The sequence below is a fragment of the Acyrthosiphon pisum genome, chromosome A1 (genome assembly GCF_005508785.2).
Source record: "Acyrthosiphon pisum isolate AL4f chromosome A1, pea_aphid_22Mar2018_4r6ur, whole genome shotgun sequence".
Taxonomy (NCBI): domain Eukaryota; kingdom Metazoa; phylum Arthropoda; class Insecta; order Hemiptera; family Aphididae; genus Acyrthosiphon; species Acyrthosiphon pisum.
In genome coordinates, this window is record NC_042494.1 from 77,220,009 (window position 1) to 77,238,184 (window position 18,176).

Below are 18,176 nucleotides of genomic sequence, written 5' to 3' on the forward strand. Positions count from 1 at the left end.
TTTCTACATTTGCACATTATACATTATTTTTTACGTATTTATTATAACCAGCACTAGGATTTTATTTCTAGTTTATTATAGAACTTATTTAAAAATAGAAAGATTAGAATTTATCTATTGAATTCCCTAAAATCCCTCCACATTCGTTTCTAAAGTTTAGAATATTTTAAATAGTGTTTCTATCTAAATAAAGCAGGGATGGAAAACGTTTTTAAAAAACGTTATTAAACGGAAAAAAACAATTAATAAAACAAAAAAACAAAAACAATTAATAAAACAAAAACAAAAAAAAAACTGAAAAACGATAACAAAAAATCCCAAAAACCGAAAAAAACCCCCCCAGACATATTTTTTATAATTCTACAGATCCTAAAACTTACTATATTACTATATTTCAAATCACATAATATATGTTTGATAATATAATATATTATTATACGTTATATCTACTATTTATTAAGAATAAAGGATAATAATTTATTATAATTGTATTTGTGCTGTAAAAAAATTGTTGCCCCCCCCCCCCTCCCAGATCTTTGCTCTGGATCCGTGCCTGTGCAGTATATATTCAGAGGTGCAACTAGAAAATATAATTTTTCCGTTTGGCTTTATTGTAACATGTGCATATTACCTATACCTTTGGTTATATCGATATGACCATCATGTCATTACTCATTTAAAACTAATTATAATATATGTTTTTAAGTTTATTGTAGGTACCTACCTATTTTCAATTTGTATAACATATGGTATATTTGGTTGTATATTATTTAGCTCAAGTAAATATATATGCTGTCCGTGGGTTATACATTTATAATATAGATTTGAACTTAACCTTCGCTATTATTACCTATAGAGAATAAATGGTTTTGTGTAAATATTTATATATTCCAATCATATAATATATCTATAAGATTACTTTGAAAAAATATATTGTTAGCTAAATTTCATATATTGATAAATCAAGCATATCAAATGTAACAAAAGTCAGTACCTACCTACTTACATCGTAATAGTATTAGTAAGGTACATTTAACATCGAAATAGGTGCCATTGTATTTGTACCAAACGTATATATAATATATATACTATTTTAAATTTATTATCTTAAATTGAAATTAAAAAAAAATTAGTTTAAATAATATGTCTTAATGATATGATACCCAAACGTTTATATGTGGGTCAAACGATTGTTGTCCTCTTTTAAGCCACCCAACCAGCTTTAGCACGTGCCACATATGCGATAGCTCATAAAAATTAGCTGAACATAATAGGCATAGCATGCAGCGACTTTCTAATGACGTTTTTTTTATTATTAAGTACAATATAGTCGAATTCTACATTTTTTTTACCGGACTTTTAGCAAAAGGGAAATCAATTCATTATACAGATTAATGTTGTCAGCTTAATGAATGTGTTCTTATATAATGGCCTAAAACAATGTACACATTCTGGAACAATATAAACCGATTTATATATATATATGGGTGCACAAAAAATGTACTGTTAGTGCAAATGAACGCCCAAGTACAACTTAATGCATATAAAACTATTATGGTTTGTTGTTATTGTGTTCAATGTCCATATTGGATGTATATGGCAATACACAAACTATTATGATTGAAGACTTGACTTCATATTTAGATCGTTACCCGAAAATATTAGCAATTGTATTACAGTAATACAAAACCACCATACATCATCTATTCGTGCACGAATATTTCATTAATTAAAAGAAAATCAAAAGATTTTAGATTCTTTAGATTCTGAGCGTTTATTTCACGACCAAGTAGGTACCTCCATACTGGGCGGTCTCTTCACTCTATAATTTTTGTAATAATAATTTTATCTAATTTTATCGATTAGTTAAACTTATTGTTCAACGCATGTAACAGATAGCCTGTATAAAAAATAATGTTAAAATAGATTCTGAGCGACTGAGCGTGTAGCGATGGAGTTATTTGTTTTACAATGTACCTACCTACTGCGAGCTTCTTTTTTAGAAAGCACTTTGGGACAGTGAACAATTAATTCAATATGCTTCATACAATACATGTATAATACCTACTATTATATTATACTAATGTATGAAAATTATCTCTGTACTTACTTATAATATAATAATTATTAGAAAATGAAATCCATTCACATTTCAGTAAGCATTCATTATTATTTATACAATATTGACCATTTTGTTTTTTGAGTAAACCGACTTCAGTTGAGAAACTTTTAATGTGATATAATGGTCATGTTCAAATTAAAAATAATAATACCTACACTTATCTTATTCAACACCGAGGTGAAGTGAACGACGCGAAACACATGATCTCTGTATCACACTATTTTCGTTACGTCGTTGTAGGTCCTAAAAAAAATACGACCTCAGAGTATAATAATTGGTTGAAAGAACGCGACATCGCACATCACTTATCGTATTTGAAAATAAATATTACGATATTTTAGTATTAATGCGTATTTGGTAGGTACACAATAATTAATAATTGTTCATTTGAGTTTCAATAATGCGCATTCCGAAATTGTTTTAAATTGTAATCAATTAAATCACGGTAGCCGGAACCAAATAATGTTGTTATTATGCCACGATAACAATATTATTATACATATTTCATGTATCAATAAAGAATTTTAATAATATGCTCTGTATACGTTCTGTGAACCCTGTCTATTATAAATTATTTCATTATTTATATTTTTTTCATCTCTCGGTCGTTGTTAATTTGTACGGTGAATCTCTCGTGCCCAAAAATAAATCATAAAAGTAGGTACTTCCGTGGTGATCATATTCTCATATAGACTTTAGCTACACCACAGTGCATACCTATACATTATGTCTAGGTATACACTTCTATAATAGTTCTATATAGATAATTCAGCGACAATAGTCAACCGACTGTGACTGAGTATTTCCTTTGAAGTTAGGCGCTGAAAAAAATACCAGCTACATCGACCTTGAACGTTCATTCACTTCTTCTCGTCCGTCTTAATTTGGTAAAACTGCTATATCTCCGTTTTACACAGCTGTTATGCATTCCACAATAAACGTCTCAAGAGTTTCCCTCTCCCCACAGTCCACACACAAATTCTTCAGAATTATTGTTCTCTTTACATCTATGGCCTATGGGTAATGCCTAAAAATTGTGTATATTAGTTCATAATGCGTATACGTTGTACACACAGATATCATAATATATTATTGGGTGAAGGTAAAACGTATAAAATATATTATTAAAATAAGATATTGTATTATGTACGATTATACGATAGTTCACTCTATGGCTCGTCTCTATATCGTCGCGATACATGGCCGCGCGTTTTCTAATCGACACGTAGGTACTATACTGCAATCTTGTTATTATTATTATTATTATTATTATTATTACAGTGAGAGTGAGTGTAATATCTTCCATTTTTTTTTTTTATAATAATAATTGTAAAAAAGACGTGCATACATTAAATAGGTGTGCGTTATATTGGGCATAAGCGCAATATTATAATAATTATTGTAAAGGCGTACATCGTCGTCATCTTTACAATTTATAATAATAATAATAATAATATGTAGGTACCTACGTTTTAACGGTGCTGCATACGCCGTAGTGGGTGTAACAGGATGACAAATAAGAAACCGGTTTTTGGGTTTACATCATGTAGCACCGACTGGTAGGTACAATAACAACAATAATAATATGTGCGCGGTTCACGCACAGGACCTCGTCCTAGCCAGGACAACTTCAGGCACTGGCGCATATTATTATAATATGCTGCACAGGTATACGATTGCATTCATTGTGGTGTGTGTTATTTGACATGCTTTACGAATCGCGTCGTTTAAAACTATGATACGCGTAGGAACGAAGATTTTAGTTTTAAATTTTTATTTTGTTTATATGCAAAACAAATAAGTGGTAAAACGTTAGTTTTTAAAAATTATCCATATAATATATAAAAATTAATGTTTGTCTACCTGTCTGTGCAGTGTGTGTCTTTTATGCATTCCTAAACGGCTGGTCCGATGTTGATGACATTTGGTACAGATATAGATTAGACTTCTGGACAGAAGATAGGCTAATTTCAAAGGGAGAGGACCAACACCGGGAGGGACTCAAACAGGGATTTTGAGATTTTCGATGGACATTTTTGTTTATAAATGGTTGCCATGGGTTTTAAGTAAAACATATTATTCATATAAAGTTGGCATTTTTAATGGGCAACGCAGTGCACGGAATCAGCTAGTATAAAATAATAATCAATAACAATTATTAATCGATAGAAAACGAGTGTCTTTCGTTGAGAAAAAAAAATCATGATGTTTAGGTAATATCATACCTGCGGACCTACGCCAAGTATTCCACATAAGTTTTTTTTTGTTTTAAGTTAATTCGTGTTGATTACATAATTTAATCAGACCTCTGCACAGCTTATAATATACACCGTCACTTGCAGTCCCCGCGTTATCTATCGATGGAATTTGAACAGTTATGCACTTAATATGCGTATTATATGGGTGTAGGTACAACTCAATACGTAATAAATCATTTTTTATTATTGACACACACACATACTTACCTAGAAATTTGGAGTCGTTTCAATTATACTATATTGTACGAACGTCAATGTTATACACGTCTGAATGTTGATTTCGCGCTAAGGATTTACAAGTGTTAAGATATAACACCAGAAACGTGTTCAAATTCATAAAACCACTAATCATTCGGTCATTTGCAGGTCATTATTCGGGCGGGTCATTCGAACAAAAACATGTTTTGAAGATTATACACTATGAAGTCTAGATTTACGTACGACTCATTTTAAATTTCATATTTCAAAGTACCTACCTATCTATAACACGTCCCTGATACTTGTAGGTATTGTATCTGTATAATAATATTCGTATTACATTTGTCTGAAATAGAACTCTGTGTGATCATATATGTATACCATATGTACCTATATATAGGACATTAAGGTATATATTATACTTGTGCATGCGATTTTGTAATCTTACAATTGGATAGACAAGTAGTAATTTATTAAACAGTGAGGTAAATTTCCGAAGTATTCTAGCTGCGAGCGTGTACTTCGTAATTCTAATACATCACCAATATAGGTAATGAATTGGCAACGATAGTGTTGCATAAGAAATGCATAAATCTTAAAAATCAATGACCTATGTCCTATACGGTGATAGAAATATTATTGAGTAACGATGTAGTTGATTTACGAAATAATTTACTCGTTATATATTTTTTAACTTCTATTTTAATTTACTAAAATGTACATTTATTCTGCCACCCACAGTCAATATATAACAGAACACATAACTCGATAAAAAAAAACACGTACCAACTGGTAATTTTAAATTTGAATTTCCATAATAATTATTTGAATTTATTATTCAATCGCTTATTTTATGTAATAATGTATATTGAATAGGTACCTAACACATCACATTATTGTTAGTTTCCATATTATACCCGAAATTATAGTACCTACTACAGTCTACAATTATTTATTTCAGTCCATCAGCTGTTCTTAAACAAACACCAAATTTAAATATTTTTAATATGCATTTTAATGAAACTTAATTAAGTTTTGAGAAGATAAATTCGTTTCTATTTAATTATATCCTGCAGTACACATGAAAAATAGCGACAATTTTTTTCATTACATAATCAAAAAAAAAAATATATTATAAAATACAGTTTTTTTTGTTTCTGATTGATTTTTTGTAAGGTTTTTCGTTGCCGTGGTTACTTATTAACAAAAACATATCAATGGTTCATAGATTTTTCTTTTAAAGAAAAAATATCGAGTAGTGTGCTATGTTTTTATTAATGATTTCGAATCGATATAACAATCAAATATTTATAACAGTTCATCAGTTTTGAAGCACATGTTTGCACTAACAGCAAAATTAACTTTGCTTTTAAAATTGTTGTCAACATACAAAATGAACTATATTTTCTATGTTGACAACAATTTTTATTTATTTATTAATGGATTCTGGCATGTAGAGTTTTTTCTAAAAATTTAAATTAATAAAAATAAATACATTTTTTTAAACCATCTTTTAATATATAACTTTTTTTTTTATATAAACAGTAATTTAACGAGTTATACAAAAAATATTTCATTCACTTTTATCATAGACATCCTATACAAATATCTAATTTTGTATTCCAATTATTTTAGATATAGGTACCTTACCTATAACTATATTAATGCATTTAATAGACTTTATTGGGTCGTCTAATTATACCGCACAAACTATAGTGAACAAAACTTGAAGATTTCAACCAAAAAAATGTTTTACAGAAATTACTATAGAATCCAATGAAAAATAACGGTCAACATTTAAAATAATTAATTTGATTTTATTGATGGTATAAACTACAGATACATTATTTAGGTAACAATTTATTTAAAATACTATTTTATCGACCCGTATTATAGTTAGGACTTGTTCTAACCAGACCGTGAGCACCACAACGACGTAAGCATTTGATACACTCAGTTCAAAAAAACATTAGCACTTATTTTATATTTATTATATAAGGTTTTTAAAGTAAATTATAATATTTTATGTAATGATATTACCTAACTGTGTACTGAATTAACATAGAATTTAATTTTGAGGTGTTTATTTTGATGAAATATAATATTATGTACATTAGGTATGTCCCAAAGTACCGTATCACCCTAATTATCTCCGTGGCAAATCAATAATATATTATCTAAATACGGTTTTTTTTCAACAGTAATCTATAAGAAATTTACGTCGTTAAATTGAGATTTGCTTATAAGTTATAGCTGATTACTATTGAAAAAACCTATTTAAATATACTGATAAGTCACGGTCTTGGATATATTATAGGTCTTATACAAAACTTGTGGGCGTAGTACGTACCTATACAAAAATAATGTTTATTTATAGTGAGTCTATCTATGTGGTATTAAATAGTAGGTATCTATATAGGCATTTGAAAAAGTATAATTTATTCATTTAAAACAAACACAATTACAACACTACTACAGTCCTAGATGATATTTAAAATAATGTAGATATTGTCGATAATCTCAAATATTATTATTGTAGAAGAAGCTTTATATTTTTGTTTACTTGACATATAAATTACACTGCACTTCTAAATTTCACTATTTATTAGAAGGTTGTTGTATCAGAGGTCATTTTCGTGTCTACATAATAAAACATGAATATTAACACGATGAGAAGTAGAAACTTCACCGTCCAAGATACATTATCTTGGTTTATAACTACTAACCCGAGGTGGTTCCTATACAGAATTATATATAGCTGATGACCTATTTGTTGTGCGTTGTACGTATGATAATCAATATAATATTATATATGTATATCGAAGTATTTAAGTGTCTACATAATGTATCATTTATCATTGGTATACTGCACATACGAAATAAGATTTACTCGGCCACTCGGGCATATAAATTGTGTACATATTATATAATATAACATATTAATATGTAGGTACCTATATATAGGTATACGTGTCCCTATACATTTTGTTTTTAATATGGATGATGAAATGTGGCTTCTACTACTGTGGGATTGTGCAAATGTGTTTATTTCTCACCACTAATGTTGTGGGGTTTTATAATATTTTATAATTTTTTACGCACGAAAGTAGTACCTATATTTTATGTATATTAATGATTAATAGTTTTTTTTTTAAAAATACATTAAACGTATGTTAGTATCATAATATTTATATTGGTGTGGTGTTTAAAAATTGTGATTTGCGAAGAGGTATTTCGTATATGCATTTATTTGTAATTATATTAGAAAATCGTAAGTTAGGCATATTTCCCACAACATGGTGAAATAATATTAAATTAGATACCTATAATGTATTATATATATACATATTATACGCTATATTCGGCATTTGTATAATCGCGTAGATGCAGCACATGTGTATTGTGTATATTATAACGTATGTAGAATCCCTTAAATACAATAATTAGTATATTAATATTACACTAAATATGTCAGTACCTATATTATTTTTAATTTTCGTACAGGAAATAATTAATAGTAATACATAATAATAATACCTAGCTAGGGCAGCAGCAACAGAAGACGTAAAAAATATGAATGTGTAATTTTTTGAAACTGAGGATTTTCTCGTTTTTTTTGTTCCTTGCATATTATAAGGTACGAAAAACATAAATAAGCAATAAATATGATGTAATGAATAGATCATTTGGTAAATATATGGGTGCCTAGGTAATATAAGTACTTAAATAGACAAATTATATTTTCGTGGTATTGCTATGTTTACTACTTATTATATCTACAAATTACTTGCTTAGATATATAGCAATATAAAAAAAAACCCAATTACCCCTTCACCAGGATTTATTGTCATTGATTACCCTTGACGTTATCGTAATAGACAATGTACAGAATGTTATTTAATTGGAAAGTCTGCAGTATCACAAATTCAAAATTTTGTAGGTATATTTTAATGAGGCTTTTTTCAAAAAAATATATAATATAATAATATAATAATCATAATATATGATTAATGGCCAACATTTTACCATGATTTACAAAAAAAAATTGTATTAGCTACCTAGTATAATGGCTATATCTACTAAAAAGTGTAAAATTGAAACAATTTTACAATTTGTTATATTTTTGGAAGTCGTGAATAATTAAATTGTTATAATTCATTCAAAACTTAACAGATCTAAAAATTCCTCTTTTTTCAGTATTACGTATCAAGAAGTAACTCATAAAATAGCTTTAAAATAGCTATTTTCGAATTTTGAAAATTCTATTATAAAGTGTTAAAAGAATTTTATTTTTTTAATACTTTTTACATAATATGCAATTTAATATTCTTTACATGAAGTAAATTAATGAAATGGCAAATTGGTTTAATTTTTTTTCTAAATTAAAGTTGCAACTCTCGCAAAGTTTACTGCCTGGCAATTATTACTCAGCTGCTTTGGAAAAATAGTATATTTTAATGAGTTGCCCAAAATCACCGGGTAAAGTAAACATCATAGACCGGCCAATGCGCCCTCACATTGTCCGCAACATAATATAGGTAGGTACGTAATAAAAGCAAAGGAGATTAAATCCTCCATAATACTCTATACCCGATACCCGACTTCATTCAAATTCAAAGTCTTTTATAACATATTATTGTGTATCGTTTCACGCGTAGGATATTCAACCGAATTTTGCTGATGTATTATAATGGCCAAACCACGGCTCGCATCTTAACGTAACATTAACAAAAAAAAAAAAAAAAGGGTCACATAATATACAATAATATGACCTTTTTTTTTTTTTTACATCTTGGCTCTTCAATTTTTATTAATATATTTGGTGGCTCGCGAGTCTCTTCTCGCTGGCCACCCCTGTATTATAATATCCTTTTCGAGTTGACCGTACAGGTACAGGTAGGTGTACTTACGTATTTATTTTGAATGCCTTTTGGTAGTTGTTGGCAAAGAGAGCTGTGATAGCACCCGAGTGCTAGACTTTCACACGGCACGATTCTTCGCCAAGATAGTTATTATATTATTATATTATAGACACGCTGTCCGAGTCATAGAGATCGACGATACGATAAAAATCGTCTTATCCTCGTCCGAAGTCGACGGCCAAAAAGCGCAGGCCATGCATTATTGATTATTATTGTTATATTAATTGTATAATATTATCAATAATTGTCATTTGACTGTATGTGACTATACAATGAAATATTGAGAATATTTTTATAGTTTATGTTTATATTCGTAAACACGTCATTACGTGTGTTTCCTAATAGTACAACGTTAAAGCAAACAAAATAATATTATAATCACAGTATGAGCACACACGCCATGTTTTCCAACAAAAATATTACGTATTATCGTGTATATAATAAATATAATATTCATATAAAAAACATATTATATGAATTATGATACACACCAAGTCGGCAATACCGTATACGTATATTAATCCTCATTCCTCGTGCGTAATTAATTTTTGTTATATTTTAATATAAACTGACGAATTCACGTTTCTCCGCCTATTATAGTGAAATAATCATTACAGAAAATATCGATTGTAAAAAGAAACACAAGTATGCGCGTTACTGCATGCCAAGTTGAATAACGGTTTGTGGCCCGGAGCATACTTCAGTAAAATTCATCTGGTGCACTTTCTCCATACACATTTTTAGTAATCTCCGGTATACAACTATTTAGACTACATAATTATCTAATTAACAAAACATGTTTATAAAATTATATAAATTATATATCATTACAAAACAATGATGGTGTATAATGATTTTTTAATAATTATTAATTTTTTTTTATGTTTACGGAAATATAAATTTTAAATCAAAATTTCATTTTAACATTAACTACCGGTAGGTAGGAACTTTACGTAAGTTGTACCATCTATAACAAAAAAATTCTTTACATTAATTGAGTTAGGTATAGTATGCGTATATAAGACCCATAGGCCATATTACGAACCTCTATAATTCAAATTTCTTTAAATGTGATTATAATATGTAAGTTCATATGTATCATGTATGTACAATCTATTTGACGTACTCGTAATGAAATTAATAACGACGGTGATTAAATATTATCGTAGTTTATAAATGTTATCGTACCTTACCTACCTAATCTAAACTTAAATTGTATTATTTTACCAAAATAAACCTCTGCAATGGGTAAACCGTTGTTGAAATCGAATAAAATGTAGTCAGTCGCAATATATGGGTAGAGAACAAGTGTTTGTCGATAGCCAACAAAAAAAAGTGATCGCGGATTATTCGAACATTTGGTAAATCGAAAACCTCTATAAATCGAATTTTTAACTCAGTCCCCTGAATTTTGAATTATCGAGTGACTACTGTATTATAGTTTACTAGTTAAGGGGGGGGGGGGGTGGGCGAGAAGGAAAGTTATAATATTCTCAACCCTATAATTTATATTATATTATATTTTTGGTTTGTAACTAAAATAATATTAATCCACTGAAAATATTATTTCTTTTAGATTCTATTTCTCACGCTAATTTGGTTACCGAAATAGTGGTGTTATAATTTAGCAATATTACAGAGGACAAAAATGTAATTTCAAGTTAGATTTTTTTTACTGTCTCTACCCGATAAACATATCTTCCTATCTTTGCATACGCTTCGGGGTCACTTGGGTAATTTTTGTCAGTGGCAATTATACATATTTTTAACGCGAGTGTCCTTAACAATTTTCACAAATTATAAATAGGAAAACTGACCATCATCAAACTGTAATCATATATAATCACAGTTTTGATTTTTATAACAACAATCAACACAAGACAATTGGAACCTAATCGATTATTTTTTCTATACACACATAATTAATCACTTTAACGCGTTGTTTCACCGAGTGAAATTGAACTACTAAAAAATACTTTTTTGATAATTGAATCAATTTATAAAAATTCCCCTTCAATATTTACAGGTATAGACAGTCACCCAATCGCCATATTATATCTCATCAGTTTACGCCTGTGTTTGTATAATGTATATAGTAATTTCAATTTAAAACTGTAGCAACTTATATATAGCTGGTAGATATGGGTTATTAAGTCATCTTTGTTTAGAGGAACAATTTCATAGGTCCAATACGCACAAATATATACATAGGCTTGTACAAAACATACATAGGTATATACACTACGCGTAGCATAATAAAATATAATAATAGTATAGTACATTGTAGTTCAATACAATTCCGTGGCTTTTGGTGTACGATTTTATTTCGTGGCGAACCGCCAATTCATACGTAATCTGACCTCTTTCTCATGCCCTCTTGCAGTGGCTGAATAAAAAACCGTGTGAATTGTGCCGGATAGACGATTAAATTAAAACTACAATTGTTTTGCCACAAATATCGTAAATGTATAGTGTAAACACAAACAGCGAGTACAACTGTTTTTTATCTATATCGATACGCATAACCTGCAGAGTTCAATATAATGTTATAGGTATCTAGGTATATGTTTAGTTGTAACAAATTCGATGCGTTTATAACCAATCATATCCGCATAGGTGGTTTTGTTTGCGGTCGTATTTTATGCGAATATTATTGTAAAGGTAAAAATAATATAATATGTATGCAGGTTTATAAATTATAATAATATATACTTTACTTCGATCGGTGTTTTGGGTGACGTCGTCAAGAGAAAGGAACCTCTTGAGGTCAAAATGTAGAATTTTAGATTTCTAGGCAAACTGTATTAAACCGGTTAATCGAAACAACACCAATATAACATTTTGTTTTAGTGCATAATAACTGCAACTTTTAAAGTTCTTATATTAGCTAAAGGTATTTTAAGATTGTTGGCTCGAAATTGTGCAGAATATTGAGTAGTTTATATAACACGTAGCTATTACACATGTTAATATTGTTAGGTAGGTAGTGCTTGTTTATAATAACTGAAAACGTGTTTAAGTTGTCCTTAAAATTGTTCTATCAGCCGTATTATAACATGTAATAGAAACCAATTAATATAAATATATATTTTGTTAAATGGATATTTTTTTCATATAATTTTAGTCGTGTCATAAATTCAAAAAAATTAAATTAAAATAATATACAGCGTTAAATAGTATTTTACTGGACGTTTATTGTGATTATTTATAGTATTATAGGCATAAATAAATAAATTGTATTTACAAAGTCTCCTAAAATATTGTATTATTTTGGTTGAAGCAACCTACATAAATACGATACTTGCGTTTTAAGTAGTTGACTGCGATGGTTACCAAACTAGTTTGGTCTAATAAGTAATAAGTATAATAAGAATTTTTAAACTCACTTGATGTCCTTAAACAGTTTTGTAAGCTATATAGTAATTTGCGACGTGTTGAGCGAATAATGACGATGGTGACACCCATAATTAATAGTTGTATTTTAAACAAATAATTATTTTATTTATATACCTCAAACCACCTATCTATACAACACGCATCTTTAATATAGCAACTTAAATATATTTTTCAGATGACGACTGGAACGCCAGTCCGTTAGAAGAACCATTGTTTGCAAAACCTTCGAATGACCATCCGTTACCCAGAATTAGGAGACAAGACAGTGGCGTGGACAGTAGCAGTAGCCCAGTGACATCGCCGGAAAAAGACTATTACAATGGGAGACAAGAGGTCCAACAACACGTCAACGTTCCAAATGTTAAACGGCAAAACTTTAATAATAATAATAACAACAACATTACACCAAACCTGAGGGAAAAATATTCAGATCGTAACGTTGCGCTGGTCCAACCGAGACCGAGAAACAGTGAAGCGGTCAAGAACTCTGCGCCTACGCCCTTAACCGTGCCAGAGTACAGGAAAAAGCCCGTAGAAATCAGGCAGAGGACACCGTCTCCAAATCGTTCTACAGTTAGAGAATCACCGCGGGAGAGATTTAAGGATGCCAAAGAAAAATTCCTTATGCTAGAAAAAGAACGGATCGACGAACAACGATCCGATCTAAAGAAGCGACTTGAACGACAACGTAAAGAAAACGCATTGCCCATGATCCGAGCTGCGGTCAGAGACTCTTGCAATTGGTCGCGAAGTCACCATTCCGACGACGAGGAAATGGATAGGAATCGGTATGATGACGATGGTGACTACGACGACGATCATTTTGACCACCAGGTGGTCAAAAATTACAGAAGAACCAATCGACCGAGAGAAGGATTGGATACTGATTACAACGGTGGTTATTCAAAACCAATTTCCAATAGACAGCCAAGAAACTTTCAGGTAAATATTTTTAATTTTAAAACGAAACATGAAAACATAATTGCCTAAATCTACTCTTACTTTTAATATTTCTATTATTCTTTCATATATTGTAGTTATATAGTATAATGGTCACATATACATTTAGAAACGATAAAAAGGTTGACCCTTTTGATTAATTGTATACCTAGGAATAGGTACCTATTTAAACGCAACTTAAATTTTTCATATATTAAATATTATAATAAATATAGTTTTTAAGTAAATATGTACAAGTAGTTGCATTATTAATATTCGTTACTATATATTGCTGAAATATATAATATAATTATACATTTTTTTCTGAACGCTTTCAGGAAAAAATTCGCGATTTCTATATTTTTACAAATATTTTATATTGTTGTCCTCAAATTCACATGTCCTATCAGTCGCATCAGAGACGCAGTTGCAGTTTGACTTATTTTTCCTTGTACAAATAAGGAAAGAATGAATCAAAAAAATAAGCCATCGATGGTTTTTTACCAATTAAAAAATACCTGACGTCCACAGTGATTATAACAATCAATATTATATTTTATACCATTTACATTATGATATATATTCGAATGAAATAAAGAAAGCAGTTTCAGTATTTTTTATTAAATTATAACCGCAGTCTAAGACCATCAGTCCTATTGTGGTTACTGCTACTGTTATGTATTAACGTAATTGATGGAAATTATTGCACCTATTGCATATTCAAAATAAAACCATACAATATACATTGTATTGTTTCAAAATAATTCCCACCAAATACGTGATTTTATTCTTCCAGAACGGAGATCCCCCTGTATTTATAGGTGGCCCCATTATTAATTCATGCAATCTGAAACATTAAAAGGACGTCGTACCCGTACGTGTTGTCTCCGTCTTACTAACGCATAACATACCAAAATTTACGTTCAGAGGTTCCAAATTTTTGTGGTTAGCTTTAATAGTAGAGTGAGTGAGTTGACCTATTAACAAACTTGAAGGTAAAATCATTATCTACGTACTTGCGTTGGTTTTAGCGATATTTAAATTTGTAAGTGAGTTACGAGCATTTCTAAATATTAATACTTTACATAGACGTACAACTATTACTCGCTTACAAATTAAAATAGTGTAAACATCAAACGAGAAACACACATAATGTTCTTATCTTTAACTTTTAAGTTTGACTATAGGTCAATTAACTCCAATATTTAACCTAACAACACAAAATTAGAACTGCTGAAAGTAAATTTTGGTAGGTGTATGCGTAAGTAAGACGGAGACTACACATGCGGGTATCTATGTGGTTTTCTTAAGTTTATATTTTTTACCAAACTTTTTTACAATGCCTAATTTTTGGACCAATTATACTCCGCCGTGAGATATTTTTGATGTTCACTTGGCTATAATGAGATATCACTGTTTACCATTGGGCAATCATTTTTATGTTTTACGATAATAAATCACTCGTTGTCACTATTTAACTACATACTTATGTCTATTTAAGAAAGTGCAATAAAAACAATTTTCATACCGTAGAGACGAATACGTGGGAATAATAATATAAGTAGTATAGAATAAGTTATATCGGCACATTTTATTTTTGATTCCGGTGATTTTTACTGTACACATTTTCTGTATGAATAAAAACCTATGGCCCATTTGATATGAACAACAAATGATTTGATTTTTGTGAGCCAAAATGAAATTCATGTATGAGCCATCCTATAACAACCTTTAATGAGCCTAAATCATGCTCAGAGTCTAAAGGAATCTATATTGATATAACTTATTGAAATCGGCCCAGTTATTTCTGAAATTAGCCGTTAGTAAAAAAAACTAATTAATTATAAAGGTCATAATATTATTATACCATATAGGTATCTTGCATATATTATAAATGAACGGTACATTTTTAAAGACACCTATCAATTATAATGTCTATTATAACTTAATAATATATTATATACGTCTTAAATTTGGGGCGGAAGTGGCCGGGAATAGATCACGGGCTTCAAAAGCCGGTCGTGTTTCTCTGACCGGAAGCTCACTTGCAACACAACAACGTATCAGGATAATCCGTATACGGATTGATCGTATGCATAATATGCAAAATATACGTATTATACAATCTAATATTATTATTTATTTAAACTGCATCGGTGTTTTTTGTTTTTCACAGCACGATCACGACGAGTCCAGAATGGTGTCCAGAGGTTACTCGGCCGAAGACTACCACCCGCAGTCGGACCACAGCTACAGGCCACCGCCCCCGGAACACCATCGCAAAAGCTCACCACGTCGGGCCGCGGTACCGGAAGCTCCCCGAGCCGCGCCCAGGCGGAATCGTTACAACGACGTGTCGCCGCCACCATCGGAGCTGTCGTCGCGTGCGGCCAACGATTACAAACGGCGGCCGGCCTCGTACGCTTACGAAGACGACGGCGGCTTTTGTCCGCCTCCCAGCTACGGGGGCAGACCTCGCGGCGAACCGGACATCCGGGAGGTAGATGACGACGCAGACGGTCCGGTGCCGACGGCACTGGCCGGCCGAGAGTACAAGCGGCGATCGGCGGCCTACGCTTACGAGGATCACCACCCACACCATCACCAACAACACCAACACAACAAACACCATCATCAAAACCACAACCATCAACAACAACAAGACCTAGGAGGCAGCGGTTACGGCGGCAGACGCGAGGCGACGTCGGACAAGCGGGCGGTGGCCCATGCGGCCGCGGAGGACAGCCCTTCGCCGATTTCGCCCAGGTACAGGCACAGTTATGCAGAGGCGTACCACAGGCACCAGCATCAGCACCAGCATTCACAGCCACCGCCACAAGAATCTGTGTACCGTCACAACGGTTCGTTACAGTCGTCCGGTCGCATCGGAATCGCAGCGATACACCCTTACTGATGTACACAATGCCTATGTCATCATATTGTTTGTTATAAATTTAAAATTATTCATAGGTAATAATATATAAGATATAATATTATGCAACTGAATACAATAATAAATAATAATAATATATTGTATGTATCTATATGAATTAACCCAGTGATTACCGCTATGATATATTATTATGATTATAGACAATAATTTTATTATTATATTATAATAATAATATTAAATTATGTATTTTTCTTGTTTTCTTTGTTTTCTATTTTCGCGAATATAATTTTTTGTTTATAACGTCACGTGCTATATTGTAAATTCCGCAGATTACCTAACGGTCGCCTGCCACTGCAGTTAACGTCTGAGAATGACAAAAAAACATTTTATAAACTAAGCTATTCTTTATACTTAACGCAATTTCAAGCTTTTGTCTTTAAAACATATATATATATGTTAAAACAATATGAAGAACCCAACACTTTTAGATGTGTATCTTTTGAAGAAACACAATATACCTACCTGAATATAATTTCATAAATCGTAGTCTAAAGGAAAATTATTTTTTGAAAATGTTGTGGTATAAATATCAAATGCTGAATCACTACTTAATATTATATTATTGATAATCATTTAAAGTTAGTAAGACGATTTGAGTAATATTTAAGAAAGTAAAAACCTAAACAGCCATAAAAAAAAATAATAAAAACGTTTATTTTTTTAACAAGCTGAAGATTGCCTTATGTCGAAATAAAAGTTTTCTGTTTATAGTATAACTAGCTACTTGAGAAAAAGTGAAAAAAATCCTGTAAATCATATTATTGTAAATTGTTTGCTCAGTTATTATTAAACGCAGTCATTATTATACGCGCACATAATATCATGTAATATGTATATAATATAATAAACGCATTAATACATTATTATAATATTATACTCTGATTGTTTTTTAATTCACTAAATAAATTCCATAAATGAAATATTTATTTTTTATACGGACATATTTATTGTGTTAAAAATGATCATATAAATACTATAACTAATATAAATATAATATAATCTAAGTATTAATTAACTCTTAATTCGTATTATGATCCGAGATTATTTTATAATCATTAGAAACTAATTTTTACTACATACAGGTACCCACACAGAATTTATTGATTTTTATTTATTCTATAGGTACTTTTTAAGTTATGTACTTTATTGCTTATTAAAACGTTGTAAATAATTGTCTGTTTGTTTTTTTATGAAATTGGTTTTCTGATTTAAATATATACCATCATATGGTATCTTATCCTAAAATTAAATTTTACCGTCAGTAGTTTACTTTTGTATGAAAAGGGTGGCAGTACAAATTACTAATATTAGTACCTGGGCATGAAAATTCTGACTATGTTTGAGTAGTTGGCTAGTTTTACGCCACTGGACCATGCTACGACTCAAGT

The 18,176-nt window shown here is 30.5% G+C and overlaps 1 protein-coding gene across 1 annotated transcript in view; it reads left to right on the forward strand.

Annotated features, from left to right (window-relative positions):
- Positions 1-17,659, forward strand: part of LOC100571000 — a 37,347-nt gene extending 19,688 nt beyond the window's left edge. The window contains exons 3-4 of the mRNA XM_003239986.4: positions 13,072-13,838; positions 16,012-17,659. Of these exons, the coding sequence (XP_003240034.2) occupies positions 13,072-13,838; positions 16,012-16,749 (1,505 nt within the window). The 3' untranslated portion in view covers positions 16,750-17,659. The remainder of the gene's footprint in view (positions 1-13,071; positions 13,839-16,011) is intronic.
- The last annotated feature ends 517 nt before the right edge of the window (positions 17,660-18,176 follow it).